At 41.3% G+C, this 14043-nt stretch overlaps 1 protein-coding gene across 2 annotated transcripts in view; it reads left to right on the top strand.

Moving 5' to 3' along the window:
* Window positions 1-14043, top strand: part of LOC140736308 (short transient receptor potential channel 4-associated protein-like) — a 155689-nt gene that overhangs the window by 34896 nt on the left and 106750 nt on the right. For both annotated transcript variants that reach the window (XM_073062299.1, XM_073062300.1), the window contains exon 2: window positions 11372-11503. In XM_073062299.1, the coding sequence (XP_072918400.1) occupies window positions 11372-11503 (132 nt within the window). The remainder of the gene's footprint in view (window positions 1-11371; window positions 11504-14043) is intronic.

Below are 14043 nucleotides of genomic sequence, written 5' to 3'. Positions count from 1 at the left end.
TGGAGGAAAGCTGCCAGCTGTCTTGTGACAGTGCTGAGAAAGATCTTTCCTTCAACACTGATCCTAAACTGATTGAGGTTTCTGGAGTCTTCTTCCTTTGGGATCAGGATTCTAGCAAATCTCTGCTGCCGCTTTTTCTTTCCTCCAAGTGACCTTCCGTGTTCTCCACAGCCACTTGCAGGGCAGTGCTTAGAGACTTTGTACAGGACTCCATTCAGTCAAGGTGCAGAACTAGACCTTGTCTTCCTTACCACATATTGCACTTCTTTCAGGAGTGGTTCCCTACTGTTGAATTCATTGCTAGGTGGAGGTGGATTTATCAAGATGCTACTGGAACACACCAAGGTCCCATGTAGCTTCTGTCTCAGTTGTTTTGGTGACCCCAGACAGGTTGGCTATGAAGGCTCTTCGCCTCCTGGCTCTCTCCTTGCAGTGTCTTCTATACCACTCAGCTCTGCACAAGGTCATAAGCCTCTTCCTGAGGGTGCATCATAGCTCTGCCAGAGGTAATTGCTATTCCTCACTGGCCGCCTTATATACGCGGTCCAGGAACTTCAATTCCCAGCGGACTTTGTGGATCTTGCCCACTCTCTAGTTCATAGTGTATTGTGTTTTGGCTGGCTTCTGTTACACTGTGCCAACCCTTTCCTCAGCAAACTTGACTATGATTGTTGTCATTGCCCACAGTTGTCTCTGTACTTATTGACATATTTCCTACAGGTAGGTGACAAGAACAGTTTGTTAACTGTTTGCATTTATCTGGTTTTCTGCATCAATTACACATAAAATGTGGTCTGATATTCATCTAAGTGACAATAATCGACAAATGCAATCTGCCTAAATTAATAACATACAAACAATTGTTGTACTTCTCATCAATACTGAGTATATCATTTAAACAATTACAGTCTAGATTCAAGAAAGTATGTGAACTTCTGAGGTAGTGCCTTCTACAAAAGCTGTTTGGAGTCAGGTTTTTCAATCAATGAGATAAGATTGGAGGTGTGGGGTGTAGAGGTGCCCTGACCTATTTTTTAAAAAAATACACAGATTACTGACAGAGCCAGTTTATCTCAAGGAAGACCTGTTTCTGTGCACCATGTCTCAATCGAAACAACTTTCAGAGGACCTTAGAAGAAGAATTGTAGAGATGCGTGAAGCTGGAAAAAGGCATTTCTAAAGACCTGAGAATTCATCAGTAAGAGAAATTGTCTACAAATGGAGGAAATTCTCTCTCAAAGAGTGGGCCTTCTGCAAAGATCACACACAATGTACAATGCAGAAGGTGGTGAAAAAGAACCTGTGAAAAAAAATTTGTGTTGTAGAATGGCCAAGTCAGGGTACAGACCTTAACCCAATTGAAATGCTGTGGCATTAACTGAAACAGTTTTGTATGGAGGAATGGTCTAAAATTCCTCCTCACTGTTGTGCAACTCTGATCAGCAGCTACAGGAAACCTTTGTTGGAGGTGACTGCTGCTAGTGGAGGTTCTACCAGTTATTTAATACAGGGGTTCGCATACATTTTCCAGACTGGACTGTGAATGATTAAACAATGTGTACAATAAAGACATGAGAAGTATAGTTTAAGTGTTATTAATTTAGGCAAATTATGTTTGTTTATTATTGTGACTTGGATGAAGATCAGACCACATTTTTACGAGTGATTAATGCAGAAAACCAGGTAATTGCAAACGGTTCACTAACTTTTTCCTGCAATTGGAACTAGAATGGAGCTGACTAATTTTACAACTCTGCTGCTTGCTTCAATCCTGTGCAGAAACGACCACTCCCCCCTCCTCATACCAGTGATACAGCCAGTTAGACTGCTCTCCATGATATATCAGTAGACTTTTTAGAATGTTTTAGGTGACGTTCCAAATCTTCTCAAGGCCTAATGAAATATAGCTACCCTCTTGCCTTCTTAATAGCTGCATCAATATGGTGGGACCATGTTAGGTCCCTGGAGATACTAACACATGCTCTTTCCACTTCTGCTCCCTCTAAAAGGATTGCTGTTAAAGCTTTCATTGTCTTCTTTGCTTTTCACTACACCTGCTAACACTTGAATGAGTGAACTACTCTATTCAGGGGCAATTTAGAATGAACAGCATATTTTGCACAAAATGCCAAAATCCTCAAAATTTAAGATTTAAAATTTTAAGTTCTGAGTTTTCCCAGATCAGTCTGTTTTGAAATTTTCTTAAGGTGTATTTGCCTCTGTTAATTATATAATTTGCTACTCAGAAGAATAGGCTTGCCTTGTCTCCCTTCCCAATAACATGGCAGTCTTGATATTTTTATTTGCTTTACTTGTTAATTATTAATGAAATTTGGCCTTGAATTTTGTGTTAGTGAGCCAGGGAAGGTGGGGTGGAATGGTGTTGCAAAGAAATGCAGCAGATTTAAGTCAAAAAGTATAGTGCCAAACTTTTGTGGTCCTGGTAGAGATACGTAGCTCCTAGCCACAGTTGAAGTACCGCAGAACTGGAGGATAGCTATGTTATGCTCAAGAAAGGCTCTTAGAATGACAGGCAAAATTATAGGCCGTTGAGCCTGACATCAGTCATAAGTATATAATTGTAAGGTATTCTAAGGGAAAGGATATAGAAGTGTTTCTATAGGCAGAGCCTGATTAGGGATAGTCAACATAGCTTTGTGCATAGTAGGTAATATCTAACAAATTTTAATGAGTTTTTCTAGGAGGTTACTAAGAAGGTTGAGAAAGGAAAGGCAGTATTCGTAGTCTATGCATGGACTTTAGCAATGCTTTTTACAAGCTTCACATTAGAGGTTGGTAGAGCAGGTTCAGTTGTTTGGCATTCAGGATTTGGTTGTAATTTGGATTCAACGTTGGCTTAGTGAGAGAAGCCAGAGAGTGGTAGTAGATGATTGTCTCTGGCTGGAAGCCTGTCTGTGGTATGCCACAAGGATCAGTGCTGGGTTCTATGTTATTTATCATTAATAGTAATGATTTAGCATTAAGAGCAAAAGAGAGGGCTTATAATAGAATAAAAATTAGTAGGAAGTTAGAAGATTGGGAAGCTTTTAAAAACTAACAAGGCAACTAAAAAAGCTATAAGGCACAAAGGAGGCCATAGATAGACATATCAGAATGGGAATGGGACGTGGAATTAAAATGTGTGGCCACTGGGAGATCCTGCTTTCTCTGGCGGACCGAGCGTAGGTGTTCAGCGAAACGGTCTCCCAGTCTTGCGTCGGGTCTCACCAATATATAAAAGGCCACACCGGGAGCATCGGACACAGTATACAACACCAGCCGACTCACAGGTGAAGTGTCGCCTTACCTGGAAGGACTGTCTGGGGCCCTGTTCAGCGAAATGGTCTCTACTGTCATTCCACGTCCCATTCCCATTCTGATATATCTATCCGTGGCCGCCTCTACTGTCAAGATGAAGCCACACTCAGGTTGGGGGAACAACACCTTATATACCGGCTGGGTAGCCTCCAACCTGATGGCATGAACATTGACTTCTCTAACTTACATTAATGCCCCTCCCCTTCTTACCCCATCCCTGACATATTTAGTTGTTTGTTTTTTTTCTCTCTCTCTCTGCCCATGACTCTGCCTATACTCCATCTCCCTCTGGTGCTCCCCTCCCCCTTTCTTTCTTCCGAGGCCTCCTGTCCCATGATCCTTTCCCTTCTCCAGCTCTGTATCACTTTCGCCAATCACCTTTCCAGCCCTTAGCTTCCATATAACCATATAACAATCACAGCACGGAAACAGGCCATTCCGGCCCTCCTAGTCCGTGCCGAACTCTTAATCTCACCTAGTCCCACCTACCCGCACTCAGCCCATAACCCTCCACTCCTTTCCTGTCCATATACCTATCCAATTTTACCTTAAATGACAACTGAACTGGCCTCTACTACTTCTACAGGAAGCTCATTCCACACAGCTATCACTCTCTGAGTAAAGAAATACCCCCTCGTGTTTCCCTTAAACTTTTGCCCCCAACTCTCAAATCATGTCCTCTCGTTTGAATCTCCCCTACTCTCAATGGAAACAGCCTATTCACGTCAACTCTATCTATCCCTCTCAAAATTTTAAATACCTCGATCAAATCCCCCCTCAACCTTCTACGCTCCAATGAATAGAGACCTAACTTGTTCAACCTTTCTCTGTAACTTAAGTGCTGAAACCCAGGTAACATCCTAGTAAATCGTCTCTGCACTCTCTCTAATTTATTGATATCTTTCCTATAATTCGGTGACCAGAACTGTACACAATATTCCAAATTTGGCCTTACCAATGCCTTGTACCAATTTTAACAATTTATAAAGGCCAGCGTTCCAAAAGCCTTCTTCACCACCCTATCTACATGAGACTCCACCTTCAGGGAACTATGCACTGTTATTCCTAGATCTCTCTGTTCCACTGCATTCCTCAATGCCCTACCATTTACCCTGTATGTTCTATTTGGATTATTCCTGCCAAAATGTAGAACCTCACACTTCTCAGCATTAAACTCCATCTGCCAACGTTCAGCCCATTCTTCTAACCGGCATAAATCTCCCTGCAAGCTTTGAAAACCCACCTCATTATCCACAACACCTCCTACCTTAGTATCATCAGCATACTTACTAATCCAATTTACCACCCCATCATCCAGATCATTTATGTATATTACAAACAACATTGGGCCCAAAACAGATCCCTGAGGCACCCCGCTAGTCACCGGCCTCCATCCCGATAAACAATTATCCACCACTACTCTCTGGCATCTCCCATCTAGCCACTGTTGAATCCATTTTATTACTCCAGCATTAATACCTAACGACTGAACCTTCTTAACTAACCTTCCATGTGGAACTTTGTCAAAGGCCTTGCTGAAGTCCATATAGACTACATCCGCTGCCTTACCCTCGTCAACATTCTTCGTAACTACTTCAAAAAATTCAATAAGGTTTGTCAAACATGACCTTCCACGCACAAATCCATGCTGGCTACTCCTAATCAGATCCTGTCTATCCAGATAATTATAAATACTATCTCTAAGAATACTTTCCATTAATTTACCCACCACTGATGTCAAACTGACAGGTCTATAATTGCCAGGCTTACTTCTAGAACCCTTTTTAAACAATGGAACCACATGAGCAATACGCCAATCCTCCGGCACAATCCCCGTTTCAAATGACATCTGAAAGATCTCCGTCAGAGCTCCTGCTATCTCCACACAAACTTCCCTCAAGGTCCTGGGGAATATCCTGTCAGGACCCGGAGATTTATCCACTTTTAAATTTCTTAAAAGCGCCAGTACTTCCACCTCTTTAATTGTCATAGGTTCCATAACTTCCTTACTTGTTTCCCACAACTTACACCATTCAATATCCTTCTCCTTAGTGAATACCGAAGAGAAGAAATCGTTCAAAATCTCTCCCATCTCCCTCGGCTCCACACATAGCTGACCACCCTGATTCTCTAAGGGACCAATTTTATCCCTCACTATCCTCTTGCTTTTAATATAACTGTAGAAGCCTTTCGGATTTACTTCCACCTTATTTGCCAAACCAAACTCGTAACTTCTTTTAGCTTTTCTAATCTCTTTCTTAAGATTCCTTTTACATTCTTTATATTCCTCGAGCAATTCCTTTACTCCATGCTGCCTATATCTATTGTAGACATCCCTCTTTTTTTGAACCAAGTTTCTAATATCCCTTGAAAACCATGGCGCTTTCAAACCTTTAACCTTTCAACCTAACAGGAACATAAAGATTCTGTACCCTCATAATTTCACCCTTAAATGACCTCCATTTCTCTATTACATCCTTCCCATAAAACAACTTGACCCAATCCACTCTCTCTAAATCCCTTCGCATCTCCTCAAAGTTAGCCTTTCTCCAATCAAAAATCTCAACTCTAGGTCCAGTCCTGTCCTTCTCCATAATTATATTGAAGCTAATGCTATTGTGATCACTGGACCCGGTGCTCCCCAACACATACATCTGTCAACTGACCTATTGCATTCCCTAACAGGAGATCCAACACTGCCCCATCTCTAGTTGGTACTTCTATGTATTGTTGCAAAAAACTATCCTGCACACATTTCACAAACTCTAAACCATCCAGCCCTTTTACAGAATGAGCTTCCCAATCTATGTGTGGAAAATTAAAATCTCCCACAATCACCACCTTGTGTTTACTACAAATATCTGCTATCTCCTTACACATTTGCTCTTCCAACTCACGCTCCCCATTAGGTGGCCATTAATACACTCCTATCAGTGTTACTACACCTTTCCCATTCCTCAATTCCACCCAAATAGTCTCCCTAGAGGAGCTCTCTAATCTATCCTTCTAAAGCACCGCCATAAGATTTTCTCGGACAAGCAATGCAACACCTCCTCCTCTGGCCCCTCCTACTCTATCACACCTGAAGCAACTAAATCCAGGAATATTTAGTTGCCAATTACACCCTTCCTGCAACCATGTTTCACTAATAGCTACAACATCATAATTCCAGGTATCAATCCACGCTTTAAGCTCATCCACCTTTCTTACAATGCTCCTAGCATTAAAATAGATACATTTAAGATACTCTCCATCTCCTCCTCTCTTTTCATCCCTAGCAATGCATTCAAATTTATTATCCTTCATCCCACTCCCTCCGGTCTTCTCCTATGATTTTGCATTTCCCCCTCCCCCCACTACTTTCAAATCTCTTAGTATCTCTCCTTTCAGTTAGTCCTGACGAAGGGTCGCGGCCCGAAACGTTGACAGTGCGTCTCCTTACAGATGCTGCCTGATATTGAACAAATATCAGAAAAAATTTATAAAACATGCATTGGCAGTAGCCAAAAAAGCTATTGCAGTTACTTGGAAATCAGATTCATACTTAACTATGGACCGTTGGAATAATGAAATATTTAGCTGCATTCCACTCAAAAAAATTACTTATAATTTAAGAAATGAATATGATATTTTTGAAAATTTGGCACTCTTATTTACAAAAGATAGGATTAAATATATAGGTCCTTCGAAGATAAAATTATTAGCTATTTGGGGGGGAAATAAATAAATAAATAAATAAAATATATACTGAAGCTATTTTGAACTCCATGGAGCATGTGGGGATTTTCTGATATCCAGGCAATCTATCTTTCTTTCTTTCTCTTTTTTTTCTTTTTTCTTTTTTTTAGATAGGGATGTTAAGGGGAGGGGGAGGGCTGATATTATTTTTCATTACTCTAATATTCTATTCATTCTATGTAATTATCTTAAAAACTTAATAAAAAATATATTTTAAAAAAAGATGCTGCCTGGCCTGCTGTGTTCCACTAGCATTTTGTGTGTGTGGTTTGAATTTCTACCATCTGTAGATTTCCTTGTGTTAGCTACTATATTCGACTCTTCCCTCCCCCCAACTTTCTTGAATTTCTGATCTAATACAGTCGGCCCTCCTTAACCTCGGGGGATTGGTTCCAGGACCCCCCGCGGATACCAGAAAGCACGGATGCTCTAGTCCCTTATATAAAATGGTGTAGTATTTACATATAACCTACGCATATTCTCCCATATACAAACCCCATTTCCAGAAAAGTTGGGATATTTTCCAAAATGCAATAAAAACAAAAATCTGTGATATGTTAATTCACGTGAGCCTTTATTTAACTGACAAAAGTACAAAGAAAAGATTTTCAATAATTTTACTGACCAACTTAATTGTATTTTGTAAATATACACAAATTTAGAATTTGATGGCTGCAACACACTCAACAAAAGTTGGGACAGAGTTCAAATAAAATTGAAAAGTGCGCAGAATATTCAAGTAACACCAGTTTGGAAGACTCCACATTAAGCAGGCTAATTGGTAGCAAGTGAGGTATCATGACTGGGTATAAAAGTAGCGTCCATCAAAGGCTCAGTCTTTGCAAGCAAGAATGGGTCGTGGCTCACCCCTTTGTGCCAGAATTCGTGAGAGAATTGTTAGTCAGTTCAAAAGGAACATTTCCCAACACAAGATTTCAGAGAATTTAGGTCTTTCAACATCTACAGTACATAATATTGTGAAAAGATTCAGAGAATTCAGAGACATCTCAGTGCGTAAAGGGCAAGGTAGGAAACCTCTGTTGAATGCGCGTGATCTTCGAGCCCTCAGGCGGCACTGCCTAAGAAACCGTCATGCTACTGTGACAATTATAGCCACCTGGGCTCGGGAGTACTTCGGAAAACCATTATCACTTAACACAGTCCGTCGCTACATCCAGAAATGCAACTTGAATCTGTATTACGCAAGGAGGAAGGTGGAAGGTCAACTGAGGAAGATCTGTACCAAGAAGAAACCACAACCAAAGGAGTTGAATGACTTCAGACCTGTTGCCTTGACGTCGCACGTGATGAAGACCATGGAGCGGCTGATAATACAGAATCTGAGGCCACAAACCAGGCACGCCCGTGATCCTCTTCAGTTTGCGTATAAGGAGAAGGTGGGAGTGGAGGATGCTATCATGTATTTGCTGCACAAATCCCTCTCTCACCTAGATGGGGTCAGTGGTGCTGTGAGGATTACATTCCTGGACTTCTCTAGTGCCTTTAACACCATCCAGCCCAAGATCTTAAGGCACAAACTAACGGAGATGGGAGTAGACTCTCACATGGTGGATTGGATAGTGGACTACTTGACAGATAGACCTCAGTATGTGCGGTTGGGAGACTGTAGGTCTGACACGGTGGTCAGCAGCACAGGAGCGCCGCAGGGGACCGTGCTCTCTCCGGTCCTGTTCACCCTGTACACATCAGACTTCCAATATAACTCGGAGTCCTGCCATGTGCAGAAGTTCGCTGACGACACGGCCATAGTGGGGTGTGTCAGGAATGGACAGGAGGAGGAGTATAGGAAACTGATACAGGACTTTGTGATATGGTGCAACTCAAACTACCTGCGTCTCAATATCACCAAGACCAAGGAGATGGTGGTGGACTTTAGGAGATCTAGGCCTCATATGGAGCCAGTGATCATTAATGGAGAATGTGTGGAGCAGGTTAAGACCTACAAGTATCTGGGAGTACAGTTAGACGAGAAGCTAGACTGGACTGCCAACACAGATGCCTTGTGCAGGAAGGCACAGAGTCGACTGTACTTCCTAAGAAGGTTGGCGTCATTCAATGTCTGTAGTGAGATGCTGAAGATGTTCTATAGGTCAGTTGTGGAGAGCGCCCTCTTCTTTGTGGTGGCGTGTTGGGGAGGCAGCATTAAGAAGAGGGACGCCTCACGTCTTAATAAGCTGGTAAGGAAGGCGGGCTCTGTCGTGGGCAAAGTACTGGAGAGTTTAACATCAGTAGCTGAGCGAAGGGCGCTGAGTAGGCTACGGTCAATTATGGAAAACCCTGAACATCCTCTACATAGCACCATCCAGAGACAGAGAAGCAGTTTCAGCGACAGGTTGCTATCGATGCAATGCTCCTCAGACAGGATGAAGAGGTCAATACTCCCCAATGCCATTAGGCTTTACAATTCAACCGCCAGGAGTAAGATATGTTAAAGTGCCGGGGTTGATTGTATTTAATGTATTTAAGTAAACTACTTAAGAACTTTTTAAAAGCTATTATTAATGCTTTTTGAGAGTGATTTAGATGCATATCATATTTTTACTGAGTTAAGTATTGTGTGTAATTAGTTTTGCTGCAAGTGTATGGGACATTGGAAAAAATGTTGAATTTCCCCATGGGGATGAATAAAGTATCTATCTATCTATCTGTCTACATCAACTCTATGCAGAAATGCCGGCGAGTTCTCTGGGCCTGAGCTCATCTCAGATGGACCGAAAGACTGTGGAACCATGTGCTGTGGTCAGATGAGTCCATAATTCAGCTAGTTTTCGGAAAAAAGGGGCGTCGAGTTCTCTGTGCCAAAGATGAAAACGACCACCCTGATTGTTATCAGCGAAAGGTGTAAAAGCCAGCATCTGTGATGGTATGGGGGTGCATCAGTGCCCACGGCATGGGTGAGTTGCATGTATGTGAAGGTACCATTGATTCTGAGGCGTATATTAGGATTTTAGAGAGACATGTGTTGCCATCAGGGCGACATCTCTTCCCGGGACGTCCATGCTTATTTCAGCAGGACAATGCCAGACCACATTGTGCACGGGCTACAACAGCGTGGCTTTGTAGACACAGAGTGTGTGTGCTTGACTGGCCTGCTGCCAGTCCAGATCTATCTCCTATTGAAAATGTATGGCGCATCATGAAGAGGAGAATCAGACAATGGAGACCACGGACTGTTGAGCAGCTGAAGTCTTATATCAAGCAATAATGGACAAAATTTCCAATTGCAAATCTACTACAATTAGTATCCTCAGTTCCAAAACGATTAAAAAGTGTTATTAAAGGGAAAGGTGATGTAACACAATGATAAACATGCCTCTGTCCTAACTTTTGTTGAGTGTGTTGCAGCCATCAAATTCTAAATTTGTGTATATTTAAAAAATACAATTAAGTTGGTCAGTAAAACTATTGAAAATCTTTCCGTTGTACTTTTGTCAGTTAAATAAAGGTTCACATGAATTAACATTTTTGTTTTTATTGCATTTTGGAAAATATCCCAACTTTTCTGGAAATCGGGTTTGTACTTTAAATCATCTCAAGATTACTTACAATACCTAATACAATGTAAATGCTATGTAAATAGTTATACTGTATCGTTTAGGAAATAATGTCAAGAAAAAAAGTCTGTACATGTTCAGTGCAGATGCAACCATCGTAGCTCTTCTGGCATCAGCCGATCCCGATTCTCTCGTGATCTTTAAGGCTGTAGCGCTTTACATAGCTAGCCAGCCGTCGCTTACTAGCCTTAAACTCCTTCCTCTCGCTCACAGCACAAGTAGCGAACAAATGAGATGTGAGGCGAACAATGCTCAAACAACAGGTAATACTTTTAATCATCTCTAGATTACAGCATTTATAATACCAAATACAATGGAAATGCTTCATAAATAGTTGTTACATTGTATTGTTTAGGGAATAAGGACGCTTTGGAGGAGGCTCAATAATGCTAAAGTCAGGATCTGTGGAGGTTGAGGGCTGAGGACCTTCAAGCGTTGAAGGTCGAGACTTCACAATTGCAAATGCTTTAGTTAGAAACATTGTTATAGGAAATTTTTATTGTCTTAGCCTTTGAGGAATTGCTTTGACCGCTTAATTGCTTTTTAGGAGCCATTTTTTCACAGAAACAAAGTAGCGACTAAACGACGCAAGGCGAACAATGCTCAAACAACGAGTGCTGGAGAGAGAACTTCTGTGTTTTTCTAATCCGCAGTTAGTTGAATCCGCACATGGGAACCTGAGGATAAGGAGGGCTGACTATATACTGCTGTTTATTATTTAATGCTGTTTCTGTTTATAGATTCCAGATTCTTTGCTGAGAGAGAGGGACAAAATTGCAAAATGGAATGGCATTCCACATCTAGTGCAGAAATTGTATGAAAACAGCCAACCTAACAATGATGGCCTCTTGCTGTGCCAAGGGATCTTAAAGGTAAGATGTAAAAACTAGTGTAAAGAGAACAACTGCAAAAACTCTGAAATAAAATCCAGCATATGCTCAATACTTCCACCTGTTAGCATCTGTGGAGAGAGAAATGGTTGACTTTTCACCAGAACATGGCTCCTATTGAAGTATCTGTATAAATACCTTTTTAAATTAGTAATTGTACGGGATCTCCTTTAAAACTCATACCTCTCACTTAAAACTTCAACCTCTTGTTTCTGATACCCTCTAAACTGGGAAAAACATTTTGACTATGTACCCATTTTTTTTGCCTCTGATAGTTCTGTTAGGTCATCCTTCAACATCCTTTGTTTCAGGGAAAATATACCAAGTTTATACACTATCTTTCCTTCAATCCAGGTAAGATCCTGGTAAGTCCTTTTTGTACTCTCTCCAATGCAGTCACAATAGTATAGTGGGCAGAACTGCAGAGTATGGTCCAACCAGTGTTTTGTAAAATTACAACATAATGTCCCAACTCTTTATCCCTAGCCCTGATATCCAATGGCAAACACGTTGTATGCTACTTATCAATCTATCGACCTGTGTTGACATTAACTAGTGAACTATGGACTTGGACTCCTAGGTCTCTGTATATCAATATTCCTATTGCCTGATCAGACGACCAAGAGAAGTGATGCAAACAAATACAAATCATGCTGCAGAGGCATCTAGACAGATACGGGATAGAGGGATGAGGACCACGCGCAGTAAAATGGGATTAATTTAAATTGGCATTATGGTCGGCACAGATACTTTAGGCCAAAGGCTCCGTTCCTATACTGTGCTGTCATATGCCTTAACCTTCTTGACCAGCTTACTGTACAGGACCTTGTGAAATGCCTTAATAAAGTTCACATAGATAAATATCAGTCTCCTTGGTTATCTCTTTTAAAAAGAAAACTCAAATCAAGTTAGTGATACAGGAATTCATCACTCCTTCTCCCCCCCCCTCCCCAACCCATTCCCTGAAGCTATATTGGCTGTCCCTGGTCATGTCTTTCCAAATTAATTATTGTCACTTAGGATTATTTTCAATAATTTGTCCACGAATAACACAGGCTGACTGGCTTGTTATCTGACTCATCCCTGTTGCCCTTCTTTACTAAAGGAAGAACGGTTAGCTGACTTCCAACCTTTCGATATCTTGCCATTGGCTAATAAAGGTGCAAAAAATTTTTGTCAGGCCCCCAATAGTCTCCTCATTTCCCATAGTATCCTGGAAAGGATTTTATCCCAACCTGACTACCTATTAACCCTTGTACACTACAAAACACCTGTATATTCACTGCCTTAATGCCATAATAGTGGTTCAGATAATCAATGTACCCCTCCTTAAATTTGATTTCCTGAGTGAAAAACGTAAGAAAGATACGTTTTAGATCTCGCCTGTGTTCTGTTGCCTGGCTCCACACACAGAATCAAAGTTCAAAATAAGTTTATTATCAAAGTATGTACAGTGGCATGCAAAAGTTTGAGGACCCCGGTCAAAATTTCTGTTATTGTGAATAGTTAAGCAAGTAAAAGATTATCTGATTTCCTAAAAGCATAAAGATGATACATTTCTTTAATATTTTAAGCAAGATTACTTTTCTATTTCCATCTTTTGTAGTTTCAAAATAACAAAAAAGGAAAAGGGCCCGAAGCAGAAGTTTGGGCACCCTGCATGGTCAGTACTTAGTAACGCCCCCTTGGGCAAGTATCACAGCTTGTAAACGCTTTCTGTAGCCAGCTAAGAGTCTTTCAATTCTTGTTTGGGGGATTTTCACCCATTCTTTCTTGCCAAAGGCTTCTAGTTCAGTGAGATTTTTGGGCCGTATTGCGTGCACTGCTCTTTTAAGGTCTATCCACAGATTTTCTGTGATGTTTAGGTCGGGGGACTGTGAGGGCCATGGCAAAACCTTCAGCTTGTGCCTCTTGAGGTAGTCCATTGTGGATTTTGAGGTGTGTTGAGGATCATTATCCTGTTGTAGAAGCCATCCTCTCTTCATCTTCAGTTTTTTTTTTACAGACGGTGTGATGTTTGCTTCCAGAATTTGCTGGTGTTTAATTGAATTCATTCTTCCCTCTACCAGTGAAATGTTCCCTGTGCCACTGGCTGCAACACAAGCCCAAAGCATGATCGATCTACCCCCGTGCTTAACAGTTGGAGAGGTGTTCTTTTCATGAAATTCTGCACCCTTTTTTCTCAAAACATACCTTTGCTCATTGCGGCCAAAAGGTTCTATTCTAACTTCATCATTCCACAGGACTTGTTTCCAAAATGCATCAGGCTTGTTTAGATGTTCCTTTGCAAACTTCTGACACTGAGTTTTGTGGTGAGGATGCAGGAAAGGTTTTCTTCTGATGACTCTTCCATGAAGGTCATATTTGTGCTGGTGTCACTGCACAGTATAATAGTGCACCACCAGTCCAGAGTTTGCTGAATCTTCCTGAAGGTCTTTTGCAGTCAAACGGGGGCTTTGATTTGCCTTTCTAGCAATCCTACGAGCAGTTCTCTTGGTCTTCCAGACTTCAACTTGACCTCC

This window comes from Hemitrygon akajei, chromosome 11, assembly GCF_048418815.1.
Source record: "Hemitrygon akajei chromosome 11, sHemAka1.3, whole genome shotgun sequence".
Lineage (NCBI taxonomy): Eukaryota > Metazoa > Chordata > Chondrichthyes > Myliobatiformes > Dasyatidae > Hemitrygon > Hemitrygon akajei.
Note: the sequence above shows the minus strand (reverse complement) of the source record. Positions and strands in the feature narration are given on the sequence as shown.